This window comes from Rattus norvegicus, chromosome 4 (genome assembly GCF_021556685.1).
Source record: "Rattus norvegicus strain SHRSP/BbbUtx chromosome 4, alternate assembly SHRSP_T2T, whole genome shotgun sequence".
Taxonomy (NCBI): Eukaryota; Metazoa; Chordata; class Mammalia; order Rodentia; family Muridae; genus Rattus; species Rattus norvegicus.
Genome location: NC_141537.1, coordinates 172,499,142 through 172,516,258, shown reverse-complemented (window position 1 = coordinate 172,516,258; position 17,117 = coordinate 172,499,142). Strand labels below are relative to the sequence as shown.

Below are 17,117 nucleotides of genomic sequence, written 5' to 3'. Positions count from 1 at the left end.
CTTATGTAGGTCCTGTCTTTCTTAACTTGTGTGTAAACTCTGCGAACGTGAAGTCTGAGAGTTTAAAAGGGACACATACCTCACTTACGGCTGGACACACAACACACGCGTGTGCACATTAGAATAGCCGTTTATCCAGGGCTGGCAGGCAGTGTTGGGTGTTTCGCTTGCAAGTCTCTCTTCTCCAAGTTCCTAGTGCCACGTGGCACACACACGGTACCTTGGTGTGTTCGTGTGTGCATGCCTGCCGAATTTCTTCACAGGAAATCACAGCCTGTAATATCCCCTCTGTCAACCCAAAGGGCACAGCACTCTCCTCCTTCTCTCCTGTAGTCATCTTTGAATGTTTGCTGTCAGCGCTTGTAAGACCTCAGGCTACAGGCTCAGTGCCAGAGCTGGGCATGCTGGTGTACGCGCCTGCCGTCCTAGCGCTCTCATGCTGCAGTAAAGAGTGAGTTCGAGGCTAGCCTGAGTTACGTGGTAAGACCGTGTTTCAGAAATCTAAAACAATGAGCCAAAAAAGAATCGAGCCTCCCATGTTGGGCTCACACTGGTGCTCCCAGCACAGGGGACCCTGAGGCAAGAGGACATTGCTGTGAATTTGAGGACAGAGTGGGCTACACAGAAAGATCAGGGTAGACTGCAAAGAGAGAACTTGTCTTAAAATAAAACCCCAAAGCACAAAACACAACAGAAACGACAGTGCATGCTGTTCTGTCTGCGGAAGAGTCGGCGCAAAGCTCCCATACCCCCAGCTTTTCTTCTCGGTTTTCATCTCCGAGTCCTCAAATGTGTCTCCTGCAATTTAAAGTCAGTTGCACCGAAGGAAATTGAAAACCAGGCTTTATGGTGTCATGTAGTGTGTCAGTACTGTGTAGAGACTGTGTAGAGAGGTACCAGGCAAGCCCTGTTTTAGATTCATGCTGGCATTTAGTAGTTCCCAAGAGATGTAGTGCAGAGTTGAATTCTGGGTGACGGAGGAAGAGTCTTGAGGGGGAACTAGAAAATCCTGTGTTTACAGAGGCACAAAGCAGCATGGCGTCCTCAGAGCTCCTGACCAGAGAGATACCTCAGTCTAGAGCCATTCGAAAGAACAAAACAAACACATTCTTCCTACAGCACATCTCTGAGGAGGCCAGAGCCTAACAAAGTCTCTATCTAGCCTGTCTGCTAGATAACGGGCCTTTCTCAACCTGGACATGGCTCCTGAGAGGAGAGTGTGGTGCTTCATGGTAGCACAGGCTTGCTTATTAGGATGTGCACCTGTTTCCCATTGGCCATTAAAGTGTCCATATCAAATCAGGGGAATATACTGGAATTGAATTCTGGGAGTGGGGTTACTACTTATCATTGGTCCTCCCCTCTCCTCTGCCCCTCCCTCCCCTCTCTTCTCCCTCTCCTCTCTTATCCCCCCTGTTGTCTCTCTCCCTCCCTCCCCTCAGGTCCTTTTTGGTTTTATACATCTCAGGCATAGTCTGAACTGCTGACTGAAGGCTTTTTTCTCTCACCTTCAATAGTGTTCATTTTAGACCCATAGTTTTCAACGTTGGCATAATAGATTTGCCATTTATAATTGATGTTTTTTAAAATAACAGATGGTTATACCAGCAAATAAGGAGTAGGGTGTCTATGCTGCCCTTACTAGTATTTTGCTGGGAAAGAAATAGATGCTTATAGCCAGGATGTAGATGCTAAGACATCCTCAAACTACTAACTTTATTTATTAATGGGCCTTTATTCTGGATAATATATAATATATGTTATACTTCAAGTTTTAATTTAAACATATGGAAACAGTGCTTTGTTTTGGAATTGATTTTCATGTATAGATTTCAGGAGTATACAAGTAATCATTGCCTTGCTAAAAACATTTGTTCTCCACCCAGGTGGTCCAGGCAACTGGTGGCCCTGAACTGGCCAGTTCAGTACTCAGCCCACTGTTGACGAAAGACACAGTTGATTTCTTAAATTACACGGTCAAGGCAGAGGAACGGCAGCTGTGGATGTCACTGGGAGAGACGTGGATGAAAGTGAGGTGAGCACAGGGGAGCTCGGCATGCAGTACCGGTGACGCTCCGGGCGCTCCTGTCCGATGCCCTAAACCAATGGGACATGTATGTAAGATTCAGGATAAAGAACTATGTGTTATGGAAGGAAGAAACTGATATCGCTGAAAAGCTAATATCAAGTTGGGCCAGCAAGATGGCTCCACAGGTAAAGGTGCTTGCAGCCAAGTCTGACGACCTGAGTTTTATCCCTGACACCCATGTGGCAGGAGGAGAGAACTGACTCAACATAGTTGTGCTGTGATCTCCAGATGTACACCATGGCTTGTATACCTCTCCCTCCACCAACACACATACAGGAGTTGAATAAATAAATATAATTTTAAAAATCAAAATTAAAAAGCATGTTGCCAAGCAAAGAAATATACTGTGTGCAGAAGGAAGGAGTGGGACATAAGCAGACCCTACCGATTGACATGATGAAGTAGAGGGTGGGACGAGGGACACACACACTCACACACACACACACACACACGCACACACACACTCACACACACACTCACACACACTCACACACACTCACACACACTCACACATACTCACACACACTCACACACACTCACACACACGCACACACACTCACACACACGCACACACATACTAACACACACACACACACTCACACACACTCACACACTCACACACACACTCACACACACTCACACACACTCACACACACACTCACACACACACTCACACACACAGTGTATGCTGTGGGCTCTCCCATGTGTTTTATAGAGATAGGTTGATATTTCTGATTCACAGATGAAGAAATAAGGCTCAAAAAGGTCAACTCATTGACCTAAAGTCACACAATATCTTAAGTGACAGAGCTCTAGGGTCAGGGTTCATGATTCCCTTGCTCAGTGGCCTTCCAGTGGGATGTGTAGAGCAACTGCAAATGTGGAACGGTTGACAGAGAAGCAGGACGCAGTAAGAGTTCAGAGATGAGGGAGCAGGAAGGGACTTGGGGTAGTGGGTGTGTGGAGAAAGGCTGGAAGGGGAATGGTGTCAAAAAGGAGGTACCCAGAGGGGAGCAGGCTTGGCTAGGAAGGGCTCTGTGGCCGGGTTAAGCAGTGGATTTTGAAGGTGGTAGAGAATGATCAATGTAGGTTCTCCTCCCCGTCTTTGAGACAGGTTTTGCTAAGGAAATCCTCCAGTTGTTTTCAGAGATCAGTCTGCCAGCTGGGTCCACCACAGCCAAGGGCAGAAGTCGCCATTAATGGTCTAGCACAGGCTCCTTAGTAGTCAGACCTCTCTGGGGTAAGAACTATCACCCACTGGGAAAAAAAGATGTGGGGCTAAATTTAGACTCATCGATCGTTTGTCAATAAAGAGAAGGGGAATGACAAACCATCACAAGAGCTGACACCCACCAAGCCAGGCTCGTCCTACAGCCATTTCATTTCCAGCCTCCTGTGACACCCTTTTAGCGTGCTTTATTTGACTAGACCTTTCTCTTTCCCTGTGCCGAGCAGTCATTCAGTGTAGTGACCAGCCACCAGTCTCTGGAAGTTTGGCCCTGTCCCCCTGGAGGGCTTGTCTAAAAGACCAATTTATCACTTTCTGCTTTTATTGAAATACACGCAAGACAGTCCCACCTACTTCTTGGACTTTGGCCACTGTGTACGTTAGAGTGTAATTTGTGCTCTGTCTTACCCAAAATGTAACTCCTTAAAGTAGCACACGGCATTTTCATGTTGTAAAGACTATTTGTATTTATTTGCATAATTATTTATATTATCTATGAATCACCAGATCACAGTCTATATTTTTATTATGGCATTGACATCTTCTTTAAAAGATTTGTTAGGTTTTATTTTATGTCTGTACGTGAGTGCCTGCATCAGTGGATATGTACCCTATGCACGCCTGGTGCCCATAGAGGCCAGGAAAAGGTACTGGACTCCCTGCAACTGAAGTTACTGTGGGCGTTAGGAGCTAAGCCTGGGTTCTCTGGAAGAACAGCCAGTGCTCTTAGCTTCCGAGCCATCTCTCTGGCCCCCATTTTATGACTTATGCTGCATTAAAGCAGCTCAGATATGTTAGTAAAACCTCAGATTTATGCCGGTTGTGTTGTTATGAGAAGCCTAGGCTGGTTTTTTTTTCTCTTTTCCTTTCTAAGAGGCTTATTAAATCTGTCACATCTCAGAATACAAAAATTGCTAAGAGTATTCAGTGACTTTGTTTTGAGCCCTATCGCAAAATCAGAAAGTTTAATGATGGTTTAAATAGCTTCATCAAAAGGAAATAACATAGTTAGTGTTTAACACGAGGCAGCGGTCACTTCAGATCCAGATCAAGGCCATTAGGTAATGAGAGTGGGATTTAAAAACACATGAAAGGGAAAAGGATCAAGAAAGCACCAAATAATTTAAATAAAAGGCCCCATTTCATCAGAGCAGATTCATCCCATCAGAATATGTCACCCGTGGAAAGTGTGGGCGGCCTAGAGCACAGCAGGGAGCCAAGCTGGTGTCTCTGCAGTAGCCACTTCTGTGCCTTCAGATGGACCGAGAGCTTGTGTGAACTGGCCTCTCAAGGGCGTTGGTTTAGGAGCTTGTGGGAACTGACCTCTCAAGGGCATTGGTTTAGGAGCTTGTGTGAACTGGCCTCTCAAGGGCATTGGTTCAGGAGATTGTGTGAACTGGCCTCTCAAGGGCGTTGGTTTAGGAGCTTGTGTGAACTGGCCTCTCAAGGGCGTTGGTTCAGGAGATTGTGTGAACTGACCTCTCAAGGGCATTGGTTTAGGAGCTTGTGTGAACTGACCTCTCAAGGGCGTTGGTTTAGGAGCTTGTGTGAACTGACCTCTCAAGGGCGTTGGTTTAGGAGCTTGTGTGAACTGGCCTCTCAAGGGTGTTGGTTTAGGAGCTTGTGTGAACTGACCTCTCAAGGGTGTTGGTTTAGGAGCTTGTGTGAACTGGCCTCTCAAGGGATTGGCTGATGAGTGGGTGCTGATTGTGACCACAGAGTAGTTTGTGTCTCTTACTGATAGTGTAGCTGGTACATTTAATTTCTAAAGTTGGTAATCTGCTTCATTTTAGGAAAAATTTGCAGCTTTGAAAAATCATGCACCTTCATAATAGCCTTGGATGTCTCTATTTTCAAAGATCCCCCACCGTCTTAATGCCTGAAGGGACTGAGGGAGAGATGAACACTGGAAAGTTCTTTGGATGCCGCCAAGCCCCACACTTTAAATGCTCACCGCATTTCTATGCCCACGCACAAACGTTAAGCATCCTACATCCATGCTGGGCATCAGACTGTAGGGAAAGTTAAGACCACATGGGAGCTGTGCAGAGCGGAATCGTTCTTTCAGATTATTTGTTCGGACCACTGGCATAACTGGGCTTTCTTTCCTCTCCCGAGAAACAGAGTTGTTCTTTGTAGAAGAGAATTGTGGTCGAAAACCCATTATTTAACACATAAACGTGATGTCACCCTACAGAGCAGAGTGGCCAAAAGAACAGTTCATCCCACCTTACGTTCCGAGGTTCCGAAACGGCTGGGAGCCCCCGATGCTGAACTTCATGGGCGCACCCACAGAGCAAGACATGTATCAGCTGGCAGAGTCCGTGGCCAACGCAGCGGAACAGCAGCGCAAACAGGACAGCAAGAGACAGTCCACAGAGGTCAGTGTCCATCGCTCTGCTCTCTGTGGATGCTGGGATAGACAGTGGAGGGGGTCAGCACGCACTGAAAAGCGTGACCATTGGTGGGGTGTGTCTCTTCCCCCTACCCCAGCTGAGTCACTCTCTGCCCTGTTCTGTTCCTCAGGCCTCCCTGTCCCTTTTCTGTCAGGAACTTGCCCACACACACACTGTTTACTCTGTTTTACCTGCACATCTATAGACCCTCAAGGCAGTTTCCTAAACTAGATCCTTTTGATCCTAAGCAAGTTCTTCATGGTGCCATGATCCCTCCCTCCTCCTTCCTCTTCCCATCTCCCTCTTTCCTTCCCTCTCTTCCTGTCACCACTCTCCCCTCCCCTAATCCTACTCTCCCCCTCTCTGCCACCTTCCTCTCTCTCCCTGGCACTGTAGCTACTGCTTCCACTCTCTCCCGCTCCCTCCTTCCGTTGGAATCTTCTGAAGTGTGTAGAGGAGCCAACATTCTGTGGACTTCAGTCTTCTGACAAATGACCACAAATAATGGCACTGTGCCTGTACAAGGCCATACTGTGGATTTTATCTTTCAATTATTGATTAGGCTTTAGAGTATAACCCTGTCTACAGAGCAAATTAGAGGAATGAAATTGGGCACGTTATCATGTTCCTTTAAATGACTCGTGTGTGTGTGTGTGTGTGTGTGTGTGTGTGTGTGTGTGTTTCTAGCCCTTTTGGAAAGGATAATTGAACAGTGTTTAAAACTGAGCCAATTGCAAATGGGACGCTCAGGACTCACGTAACCACAAGGTGAGGACTAGCATAAAAAGGCAGCAGTGATTAGTGACTTGATACTTCTGAAGCCCAGGTCGTTCATTCTCACTTTGAAAATGTCTCTGAGGAGTGCATTTGGAATGTGGCAGACACAATAGGAGGAACAGCATTAGCAAACCCCAGCACAGTATGTCTCTGACCACTTTTAAGGAGAAACATACATGTAAGTTGAATTGCTTAAAATCGGTCCCTTGGACAATTTTGTTTGGACAACAAAATTTGTTCTTTGGACAGTGATGTTATGTAGAAAATGTACTGTACTCTGTGGGCTGGAGAGGTGGCTCAGCACGTACAGAGCCTGTGTGTACCTCTCCGGCTGTCTAAAAAGGAAGGCTAGACTGCATACCTGGCCTTTCCTCTAAATGGCTGATCATGATGACGTCACACTGGCTGAGTCACATATGTCCCTGCCCGCGTTGGATAGTTCAGACCTCATGACTGTGATTTTTCCTCCCATTTAGAAAGCAGCCGTACTAGGGAAGGGAGTGATGTAGGCACACGGGAAATTTATTTGGTGTTGCCATAGTTGCCATAATTACTTCTGGTTCTTTTCAAGTCCTAAAACTGCCCTCCATGTGGTATTCTTACCTTATGCTAGAAAACATAGCACTTAATAATGCGTGCTCTGGAAATTCACACCTTTGTGAGTTTTTTCGCAGTGTTGTTTAAAGAGGGAATGGGATGTGTGCTCTAGGCTGTGAGTGCCTATGTATGTCTACTCTGAACACGTAACTTTAGAAGACTTCTTGAGGGTCCTCCCTTGTCGTGAGCTGTCATCCTCCTGCTGTAAAATATTCCCCACTTTATGATTTAAGTGCCCATTCAGAAGCCAACAGAGATAGGACGAAGAGTGCGTGCCAGGTTGAGATCTTTCGTGAACAGCGCAGAGGGCGCCAACCTCGAGTGCATCAGAAGCGTGATCCTAGCGGGGAGAGAGACTTTATTAAATTTCATTGCCACTAGAATAAATGCACTTACGGCACATCCTGAGCAACTTCAGGATCTGGTGCTTTTGGTTTGTAATGGAAAGGCGTCGGCGACGTGGAGTGATGAGTGTGGACAGCACCTTCAACCTCCCTGCTTCCTCTTCTGACCCGGCAGCAGCCTCACCCAGGCTGTGTGGCCACCACTTCATCACTCTCCCTTTCTTATTTCCTCCCCTTCGGCATGCCCAGTCATTCTCTGGACCTGTGACTTCATCCTGGCCAGGAGCTGTCCTGTCCAAGAAATAGGCAAAAGGTGGGGATGAGTCTTGCAGTTTCTGCCCCAGTTGCTCAAGACTTTGACTCTTTTTTTAATGACCTAATTGAATTCCGTGTCTCTGCCAGCTCCCTGGGAAAGGATTCGTGTAGTTGACTGGTCCTAGGTGTTTAAATAGCTGGAAAATATGTTTCTATTTGTTTGTGAGGCTCTGCTCCCTCATGTATTCCAGATGGGTATCTAATTGTGCATTTTGATATCCACACTGGCCCACTGGAGACACTGCCTGTGGATGAAGTCGGCCTCATTCCTACCAGCCTTTCTGGTTAGAATTCCCTGTAGTTCTGTTTAGCTTAGATGCTTCCCAGACCTTCCCAGTTCACATAGATTGTCCCAGTGAACCTATAAATAGTGGAAATCCAGGGAATCCTCCTGCCTCAGCATCCATCACACTCTCCCATGTCTTTTTTTTTTTTTTAAACATTCAGAAACCACATGAGAGTGGGAAGTGACCTTTTTGGTTGTTTTCTGTCTGAGCATGTGCCCCCACCCTCCATGCCTTTAAAGCCACCACGCTCACAGGTCACGGACTTCAAGTCTCCCTTGGGAGCAGCCAGTAGATCATAACAGTGTCAGCCACTGGGGACAAGCTGATTACAGAATTACCTTCTCCTGGACTCCTGACTAACAAGGTCAAGTTTTCTGGGGAGCATCTGTTTCCTGTGTTCACAGTAGCCATTTGTAGCAATTCTAAAGTGGTAAGTGTTTGGGGTACTTGTTAAAACGAAAGAAAGAAAAAGCGAAGTGCTACAATTCCATTATAATACAGAACAGAGAATTTACACGTGATGATACTAATTTCCTGAAATGGGGAGCAAAGGCTAAAGGTCGTCCTCGAATTCATTGTTCAGTGCTTAAAGGCTGTCTAAGATCAAAAACATCTATCGTCGAAATTCTTCCATTTCCTCCTGATTTTATAAGATTTTTGGAATTAAGATTTACCCTGTACTTCTGTCTTCCAGCATTCCAGCATGTCCGACTATCCTCCAGCCGATGGCTATACGTTCAGTAACAGCATGTACCACAGAGGACCACATGTGGACCAAGGGGAGGCTGCCCTGGCTCTCAAGTCAACCCCTAATCGCCATGTAGATAGGTAAGTAACACTTTGGAGCACTCTGGGTCACTGAGGGTGACTCCGGCTCTAACAGGAGTGGGGGCAAGAGGGTGGGGATTGCTTTGTTCTCTCAAGGTTTTATCTGTTAATGATTGGATAAGATTTCTATCATTCCTTACGGACCTGGTTTTCATAGGCAGGAGGGTGACTTCTGCTACTTTAAAAAATACTTCTGACGGTAGTCTGGACAGTAGGAGGAAGGAACTGTCTTCGAACTTGGCTGGTTGTTCCATTAGTTCCCCCCAGAGAATCACTAAAGAGCTCCCCCAGGCTGAGGACAGGACTCTGAGCAAAGAACTTGCTGCCCAGGCATGAGGGCCCAAGTTCTGATTCCCAGAACTCACATGGACTGGACACATTAGCACGCCGTCTGTAAGCACAGAGCTCCTTCAGTGAGACAGGAGCTGGAGACAGGAGGATCCCTTAAAGCCCGCAGGCCAGCTAGCAGACAAAGCTCTACACCTACACTGCCATGGCTGTCACTCGCCCATGCTCACTCCCATGACAAAGTTTCCTCAAAGAGCTTCCCAGCTCAGTAACCCAGGAAAGAAACAATTTCTACCTTTTTTACATCTAGCAAAGACTAAAAACAAAATATAAAGCCTGAATATAACCCCTCTTGTACACAGACTATTAGAATCGTTAGAATAAGCCAGGTGTGTCAGCATTTGCCCATAATCCCAACGCTTGAATTGGCTGAGGTGTGAGGATGGTGAGTTCAAGGCCGTGTAGAATGTTATTGGGTAGCCTGGTCTATGGTGTGGGACTCTCTCTCTCTCTCTCTCTCTCTCTCTCTCTCTCTCTCTCTCTCTCTGTGCACATGTGTGTGTGTGTTTGTGTTTGTGTGTGTGAATGTGTATGTTTGCACTAGATATAATTAACTGTTTAAATAGAGGCAGTACAGGGGCTATAGCAGATGGAAGGTGTCCCAGCATGCACTTCTTCCTCCGTAAGGAGTTATTACCTTCAATTTGTTATTTCTCTTTAGAATCTGAGGTATAGCTAGGATGTAGCTCAGTCTGTTTGTTGCTTTGCTCACCCAGCATGCATAGGGTCCCGGGTTTAATCCTCAACACCACAGAAAACCAACAGGGGCACGTGCCTGGAACTCAAGCACTTGGAGGTGGGTCAAGAGGGTCAGAAGTTCAAAGCCAGCCTGGGATGTGTGATGCCCTGTGTGAAAAACAGTGGGAGGGGCTTTGTTAAGGACGGCAGAGGGCAGTCCCTGGACGTTCTACCAGTGTCATTTTGAGTGTACCGTAACATATTAAATGGAGTTCAAAGAAAAGTCACCAGTGAAGTGGCCAACACATAAACATGCCTTAATTGTTTTTAAAAGACAGTTAGTGAGTATGGAGGTGGCTCGGTGGATAAGGCACTTGCCCTGCAAGTGTGGGGAAGGGAGTGTGGATGCTTAGAACCCATGTAAAAGCTGAGCAGACATGGAGGCCGCTTACACCTCTAGCATCTGGGAAACAGAGACAGGGAATCCCCAGGGTAAGCTAGCCAGCTAGACAAGCTAGAACTGATGAGCTCTGGGTCCAGAGAGAGGCTCTCCCTCAATCTGCAGTAAGTGGGCAACGATAGAAGAAGACACTAGATATCAATTATCATAAGCATGTGCACAGGTGTACTTAGCCTTACATGTGCACATGCCCTGTGCTCCGTCAGGCCTCAGTAAGCACAGCTTTGGTGGAGTCTGCAGACACTGCAGTCTCCAGAGTCTGGAAGGTACAGTGTCACCCATGGTTTAGCCTCTGCCATCGACTGTGGGAGTGTGACTCAGTGTCTTGTAAAAGTTCGCCCTGTTCCCCATGAGCTTTGTGGGCTCTTGGCAGCCTGTGCCTTTTGATTTATTCATTCAACCTTACCTTTAAAGATTGACTCAGAAAGTTGAAGTGACGCTCTTCCTGGAACTTAATGAAGTGCAACATAAATTTAGAAATCTACAACAGAGACAAGGATTGTATGAACTTTAAGGACTAACATTGTGATTGGATTCCAAGTTTTGCCCTTGAGCATGGCCCTGAGCTCAAGGCTGATATTCGATGAGTTCCAGACCAGCCACGGCTACTAAGGAGATCCTGTCTCAAAAGCAAAATTAAAACCATAACAAAACCACTGAGCAGACGCAGAGGCAGTGGGAATTTCAGGGTTTGCCTGCCTGACCAGCCACACCAGCTTAGCAGTCAGTCACAGCCTTTCAAAGGCAAGCAAGCCCGCCCCATGGCACGATGGGTGACTTGGCCAAGTAATAGAAACTCACTCAACACCCACTGCGTTTCTTGCTCGGAGAAACAATTGCGTTTAATGGTAATCCTAGCAATAAATCAGGACCCTTGTGTGTATCACAGCAGATCAGGATTTTCTGATGGCTTTTGCAATAATGACGTGTTTTCTTTGCAACACAGAACATCAGTGGTCCCAGCCACGGCCATCCATCCCAGTTTGTAGTGATCCCAGCCGAGCAATGGCATCAGGATAGCCCAGGCACTGACTGACTGCAGATTCTTTACCTGGTCCATTACGACCCTTCTGCAGCTGCCGTCTCTGCCATGGTTGCCTGGAGGTTTTAATATACCGAGTCCCGTAGACACAGATAGCTGCTGCAAGTTTTCTGTTCTTTCTTAGAATACAGTCTACTCGCCCCTTATCTGTGGTGGTTCTTTTGCACATTATAGAAGAAAGAAGCAGGGAAAAGAAAAGGGAAAGAGTGGAAATTACTATTTTTCTAACTTTTGGGGTGGGCAGATCTCTTTATTCCCCCGATTAGAATCTTAATCTGATGTAATATATAAGCTATGTACATCTTAATATATAAGCTAGCTAGCAGCAGAACTATCCCAGTCCAGGAAGGGATGTAGACACTGAGAATTTAACAGGCTTTAAACTGTGACTATTCATAACGTATCAGTAGCATAAGCTATCTGTAATCTCAGCATCCAGGAGTCTGAGACCAGAGGGTCCGGATGAGGTGGAGACAATTCTGGGCTATGCAGGGACTTCTACACCACCCCGTACTAGAGTTCGGGACCTCATCTTAAAAACCAAACCAAACTTGTATAATGTATAATAAGTAGTGGCCATAATTTTACTTTTATTTTAATATACTGAAGGCGGCTGGTAGTCAGCACAACTTAAAAGTCTTCCTTTGTTCTGGCCCCCGTGTCGGATGGAATTAGAGCCTGAGAGATACTGCAGACCTGTGAAAGGGTCAGCCTGTTTCTGTAGCTCACCTCTGCTGGCCCATCCATGCCGGAGGACCTGGATGCATGGCCTTCAGTCTCAGACTCTTGATTTATTTTTCATAGAGATTTGTGAGGAAATGTAGAAACGGGATTGGAGGAGGTCAGGGAGCAGGATCATTCAGACTCGGTGTTACCATTTTACTATTGAACCATTGTGCCAGAAATGGGGGGGATGCAAACACTCTTTACTGCTTGACATTTTATTGTACGGTGTGAAGAAGTAATGTCCAATACATTGTTAAATCTGCTAGTGATAAATCTGCTAGTGTTAAATCTGATCATTGGAAGTGGCATTTGGTTTCTAAAGAAAATATCTTTTAAAAAATGGAGCCCATACATCAGTTATTATAATTGAAAAAGCTTATAGTGAGTTAGAAATTGTGTTTCCTTCTTTGCTTGAGAAGGTTGTTGGCTGTACACTGGATGGACCCCTTCCTTTGCACCTTTGATAATTAGGCAAGGTTTGTTTTTTTAATGGTCCCTAGACATAATGTTAATGTGTTAAGTTGGTAATGAAAGGTTGCTTGAGTAAGGAAAGTCAGCGTGTAACTGAAGTTGTGCTCTGGGTCCTGTCTCGAGTCTCCTTTGACTCCACACCTAGATTCTGCTCCTTTCATGGTGGGGTGCTGACATCGTCACTCACCCGTGTGCTCTCTTCTCCTTCTTGAGATGTGATCTCACACAGTGTAGGCTGGTGTCAAACTCGATGTGCAGTCCAAGATGACACTGAACTCCTGATCCTCTTCCTCAGCCTCTCGAAGGTTGGGATACTAGGCACAGGACACCATGCCTGACCATAGCATGTATATTAATAGACGGCTTACAGGTTTAGAGTCTAGATTTGACCCAGTACCAACTAACCTTGGAATTTCACATCATTTTTTTTTGTTTGAGCAGTAGTTTGTTCCAAAACCAAAACAAAACAAAACAAAAAACAAAAACCACTTACTCATTCATGTGTGCCTGCCCGTTCCCCCACCCTCATATGTGTGCCTATGGCGGTGAGGGGATATCACATCCCCTGAAGCTGGAGTTGCAGGTGCTTGTCAGCCCCCAGTGTGGGGGCTGGGAATGGAACTCAAGCTCTACAAGAGCAGTGCCCTCTCTCAACTGCTGAGCTATCCCTCCAGCCCAGTTTGCTAAGGCAGACTAAGCTGCCGCTGAAGCGTCCAGAGGCTTTCTGAGAGGGTTGGACTGGCCCTCGTGTTACTTCTGCCCTCAGGCTTCAGACAAGCTACTAGAATGACAGAGAGTTCTTTCTTTCTTCTTGTAGAAATTATGACCCGGTCAAAACACAACCCAAGAAATACGCCAAATCCAAGTACGACTTTGTGGCGAGGAACAGCAGCGAGCTCTCAGTTATGAAGGATGATGTCTTAGAGGTAACTGATTCCCATGGTCTTAGTCCTCTAAGAAAGTAAATTTGCTGTGTTCAAGTGTGCATCTGAGCCTTTTGAAAGACATACTGAGGTCAAGAAATTGTTTCTTTGTACACAGTACATCTTGGGTATCTGTATCTCTTTAGAAGTGTTAGCAACTTAGGTTACCAGACCCTGTAACAGTGTTGCTTAGGCAAGTAAGAGATACTTAGGGCATGGTGGGAGGGGCAAGTGCATTTCATGGTTTGCCTTGTTGTCCTTTCTTCTGGGATTCATTCATTTTGTAGCCAAGGCTGCTTATAAACTCAGTGGAGATGCGTCATGACAGTTTAACCAAAGAAACCATTTCCTCTTTGAGAACCCTAGCATGGACATCACTAGCACTGCATTTGGTAATCACATTGAGTGTAGCGTTTCTTAGGTCATTCAGAGTTCATTTCCTTGAATGTATACCATACATTTTGTCACAACACATTTTGTTATAAAATAGTTTCCCTTTCTATTCCACAAATGGAAACAATAGAACTTTCCAGAATGGCCATGTTATTGTCCTTCAGGTGCCTCCAATGAGGCAGGGACATTCTGAGGACATAGTATATATTTGCAGTAGATTTGTCCAAAGACCTGTTTTATGCAAATATCAATAATAACAATAATCAATAATACCTCTTGGTGTAATTGCTGAGAACTTCATTCACTCACATGCTTTAGTTCATTATCAGAAGTAAAAAAAAAAGAAGATTTTTTTTTCTCGATTGAAATTGAGAAATAAAAAGTTGAACATTGTCCGTGCGTGGGTGTATGGGTTTTCTTATGGGTTTTCTCATAGAGACTGCTTCTCCGTTCTTTGCATATTGACAGATACTCGATGATAGAAAGCAGTGGTGGAAAGTCCGGAATGCCAGCGGAGACTCTGGGTTCGTGCCAAATAACATTCTGGATATCATGAGAACTCCGGAATCTGGAGTGGGGCGCGCTGATCCCCCATACACACACACCATACAGGTAACTTGGGTTCCGCGCAAAAGTTAATATCGACAGATTTCCATGAACAGGAATTCCATGCTTTCTGTGTGTTAATCACGTTGACCTTAATTAAGTTGGTTTTATCTTTGAGAGCAACTGAAGAGCAACATGGAGACCGTAGAGAGTGATGCATGATTTTCTGATTCATTTTCTAAGGAAACTGTTAAAATGTCCAGTAATAAGTTACTGCTCTTATGAATCCTTTTCTATTACTACCAATTTGTAGTATTTCTAACAAATATAGATTTGTTTTTCTCTTTACCCACCAGTAGGCTGGGAGACTTCTGGAAGGTTCAACTCCATCTTTTACAGCCTTTGCCTCCAGAGTCTATCAAATGTTCGGTCTCTGGCCAGCCTTCAGTTCACAATCGGCATGCCTTAGCACATGCATGCACGTATGTCCAGGGGTTACAGTGTTATTCCTGTACATTAAGGTTTAATGTATCTATGATATAGATGACACAGGACAGGTTCCTCCTCTGAACCCTGAAGACTCCAGAGGCTCACACACACCACAGTTTCAGGATTTTAGTGGTCTGTTATGGCAGCTGTGTTTACTTGAGCTGGCTCCCTGGAGTGAGGTTATGCAATAGAAATAGAATGGGTGGATTCTCCATGCACAACCTCTGAACCGGAATAGCTTCTATTCCATGTCTTAGGGGTGAAATCCTAATTTTCAATGGTGAGAAAAACTCCATTTCTCGCTCCGTTTTTATCGTGATTTCATTAGCATCACTGACTTAAGTGCTGCTTACCTGGGCTCTGCTGTGGAGCAGTTCATTGTTGGTCAGCTCTAGGCTTGAAGATGACAGAGTGTCCAAGCCCTGGATGGAGTCCGTTATCCCAGCTGCCACACTGACTTATCTGAGCACCAGGAGCTCCTTGGGACACTCAAGTGTACAGCCCACCCTCACCCCTTCCCAGAGCGATTTGGCCCTATTAGAAGCTAGAAACCAACCAAGCACCTAACATATAGAAGTCTTTTCAGTGGGTGTGGAAACACATACTTATCTTCCCAGCACTTGGCAGGTAGAGGCAGGAGCATTAGAAATTCCATGTCATCTTGGGCTCACAAAGTTCAAGACCTGGACTGTGTAAGGCTCTGCCTCAAAAACAAAAAAGAAGGGAAGACAAACCCTTGGTGGGTCTTGGTTGTTTGTTTGTTTGGTTGGTTGTTTTGTTTTGTTCCTGTTTTCCTGACATGACACATGTACTTACTTATGCCAATCATTTGTCATTAGCTTTTGATGCCAAAGAAGGAATTTGAATTATTCAAGGTATGGTCTGCTGTGTTTCCTGTGGAGTTTTGCAGTGATTTTTTTTTTTCTGAACTTAATTTGCCATACCTCTTCCTTTCCATAAGTTCCTACTTCTCTAAGTGTGAGGTGTGGTCTCCCGGCTTAATGATGTAATAATGTGAGGCTTCTGACAGAGGGTGAACGCCACTCCTCTGCTTTCTTTCTGGAAAGTGTCTTTTATTTAATCTTATCCTTAACGGCAATGTCATATATGCTTGAAGTGTGTGCCTAAAATCCTGAGAGGGAGTATTTGCCCTCTGAGAGAGTAAGGATTTTTAAGCATTCTAACTAACGACAAAGTGTAGCTTGCACTGTTTATAAAGGATGTCCTCTGGGCATATTGGCAAACAGAGCCAAGAATTTCTAAGTTTACATGTTCAAAGCAATTACTCCAGTTGAATTTTGCTCGGGTGCATGATTCCTAGGAAGAGATAAACTGAGAATCAAGTAACTTAATTAAGCTTATGGATAGTGTGTGTTACGAGCCTCTGTCCCACATTGGGACTCCCCAAAAGGAGTCCGACATACACTCTTTACCTGCTTAATACTTGGTCTTGCCTTTTACTTCACCTGTGACTCCTGCCCCAAGCTGTGTGGTGGCTTCCCTGTTTCAAGCTTCCCTCTGGCTAAAGCAAACCCAAATGACTAGTACAGACCACAGGCAAAAATAGTACTAGGAGAGAACACACATACACACACACACACACACACACACACACACACACACACACACACACACATATACACACACATGCACCTCTCTCTCTCTCTCTCTCTCTCTCTCTCTCTCTCTCCCCTGATTCTTTTCTTTCACAGAACTTCACCTTATATTTTGTCAACTTTGATGCAACGAAGATTTTGTTTTTTAAGTCTTCAGAAGTTCCAGGAGTCTTTGGGGAAACTTTGTGTAAATAGAGACTTGCGTTTGCTGTAGAGGATTGTGTGTCCTGGCTGTTTCTCTTCTGAACTTTTCCACAGACGCTGTAGATATGTATGTGGAAGAGTGCTTATGGGCATGAGCTCTTTCCCTCCCTACCTCTCTGTCTTTGTCCTCCTTCCTGACCCTTGTTCCCCCTTCCTCCTCCTCTCTTAATGTGTAGAGTTTAAGGTAAGACCTATGATTGAAAGGAATTGAAAACTCTCTACTTGGGGTCTCTGGACTGAACGCAGTCTATCTGCATGATGTCACTGTGTCCTTACCTACCTGCTATGACATCACTGTGTCCTTACCTACCTGCCATGACATCACTGCATTCTTACCCACCTGACATGACATCACTGTAT

General features: G+C 45.3%; 1 protein-coding gene across 10 annotated transcripts in view; it reads left to right on the top strand.

The window, feature by feature from the left end:
* Positions 1-17,117, top strand: part of Eps8 (EGFR pathway substrate 8, signaling adaptor) — a 173,283-nt gene that overhangs the window by 135,004 nt on the left and 21,162 nt on the right. For 9 of the 10 annotated variants that reach the window (NM_001376935.1, XM_087657770.1, XM_087657762.1 and 6 more), the window contains 5 exon segments: positions 1,887-2,035; positions 5,515-5,698; positions 8,728-8,861; positions 13,404-13,512; positions 14,371-14,514. In NM_001376935.1, coding sequence (NP_001363864.1) covers positions 1,887-2,035; positions 5,515-5,698; positions 8,728-8,861; positions 13,404-13,512; positions 14,371-14,514 — 720 coding nt within the window. 10 annotated transcript variants of the gene reach the window in all.